The sequence below is a fragment of the Chaetura pelagica genome, unplaced genomic scaffold, assembly GCF_000747805.2.
Source record: "Chaetura pelagica isolate M959 unplaced genomic scaffold, ChaPel_1.0 scaffold172, whole genome shotgun sequence".
Lineage (NCBI taxonomy): Eukaryota > Metazoa > Chordata > Aves > Apodiformes > Apodidae > Chaetura > Chaetura pelagica.
The window spans coordinates 19,352-20,421 of record NW_009952433.1 but is presented as its reverse complement, the minus strand read 5'-3'; the positions used below and the strand labels follow the sequence as shown (position 1 = coordinate 20,421).

The 1,070-nt window shown below is 57.5% G+C and overlaps 1 protein-coding gene across 1 annotated transcript in view; it reads left to right on the top strand.

The window, feature by feature from the left end:
* The window catches only part of LOC104398232 (protocadherin-10-like), a gene marked incomplete at its 5' end in the record, with an annotated part of 4,445 nt that extends 3,593 nt beyond the window's left edge, over positions 1 to 852 (top strand). The window contains 3 exon segments of the mRNA XM_010008286.1: positions 102 to 160; positions 264 to 352; positions 593 to 852. Coding sequence (XP_010006588.1) covers positions 102 to 160; positions 264 to 352; positions 593 to 852 — 408 coding nt within the window.
* Positions 853 to 1,070: the final 218 nt, after the last annotated feature.

Here is a 1,070-nt window from a genome sequence, read left to right as displayed (position 1 = left end):
GGGGTCCTGTATCCCTGGCTACCAAAGCCTCGTACTGGCAGGGCTGGGCTGATTCCCAGAGGGTCCCAATAACCAGCCTTTCACTTCCCTGTGTTTTCCAGGTCAAGCAGCCCAACACGGACTGGCTGCCTCCCAGCACACAGAGACCTGTCCTGAAGAGGTACCAGATCCAGCACTGCTGGAACAGAGGGAGGGGTGGAAGGGAGATGTGGGGACAGGGAGGTCACCTCCAACACAGCTTTGAACTGGTCTCTTCTCTTTAGCTCCCAGAGCCTGGAGGACATGGGGGAAATCCGCAGAGCCCTGCAGAAGGAGCACGAGAGGCTGCGCACGCTGGTGACCCCTGTATCAGGTTAGTATTGAGGCAGTGGGGTTGGGAAGGCCAGACCCTCCTGTTGTTTGGTGGAGGTGCAATGAGGGGGGACACATCCTTGCTCTTGGCAGTGGTTGTTTTTGTGGGGTGGGAGGGGTGCTCAAGGGAGGCTGGTGACACATGGCCACAGGCTTGTCCCCTGGGCCATGGATGTGACCATCCCACTGAGCTGTAGATGTGACCTCCCCTGAGCCAGTCTCACACTCACCCTTTCTCCAGAGTTTCAGAAGACTTCTGCAGGCACCAACAGCATCTGGACCCCCCAGTACAGCTCCTTGTACCCGGGCTACATCCCAGCCCTTGATTACCAGCACAACGTCTACATCCCCGGCACCCCCACTCTGCTCTCGGGCAAGGACGGGCCCCTCTTCCTGGGCCGGGAGAACAAGAACAGCTTCTCCACCTTTGGCAAGAGGAAGAAGATGACAACTTACTGTGACATGCATGACAGTGTGGTTATCAACAACGACCTGAAATAATGACCAGTGCTAGGTCTGGCTGGCTCATGTTACTTCAGCTGCTACGTCCCCCCCCAAGCACACAGATCCATGTTGGGACCACCCAGGACTCTGTGGGGCTGCTGAGATCGTGGCTCACCAGGGCAAGCAGGAAGGATTTCAGGAGCAACAGACTGAGAACTGAAAGGGATGGGCAGATGGAGTGGGGGGAGCAGGGTGGGGTTCTCCCATCTCATCCT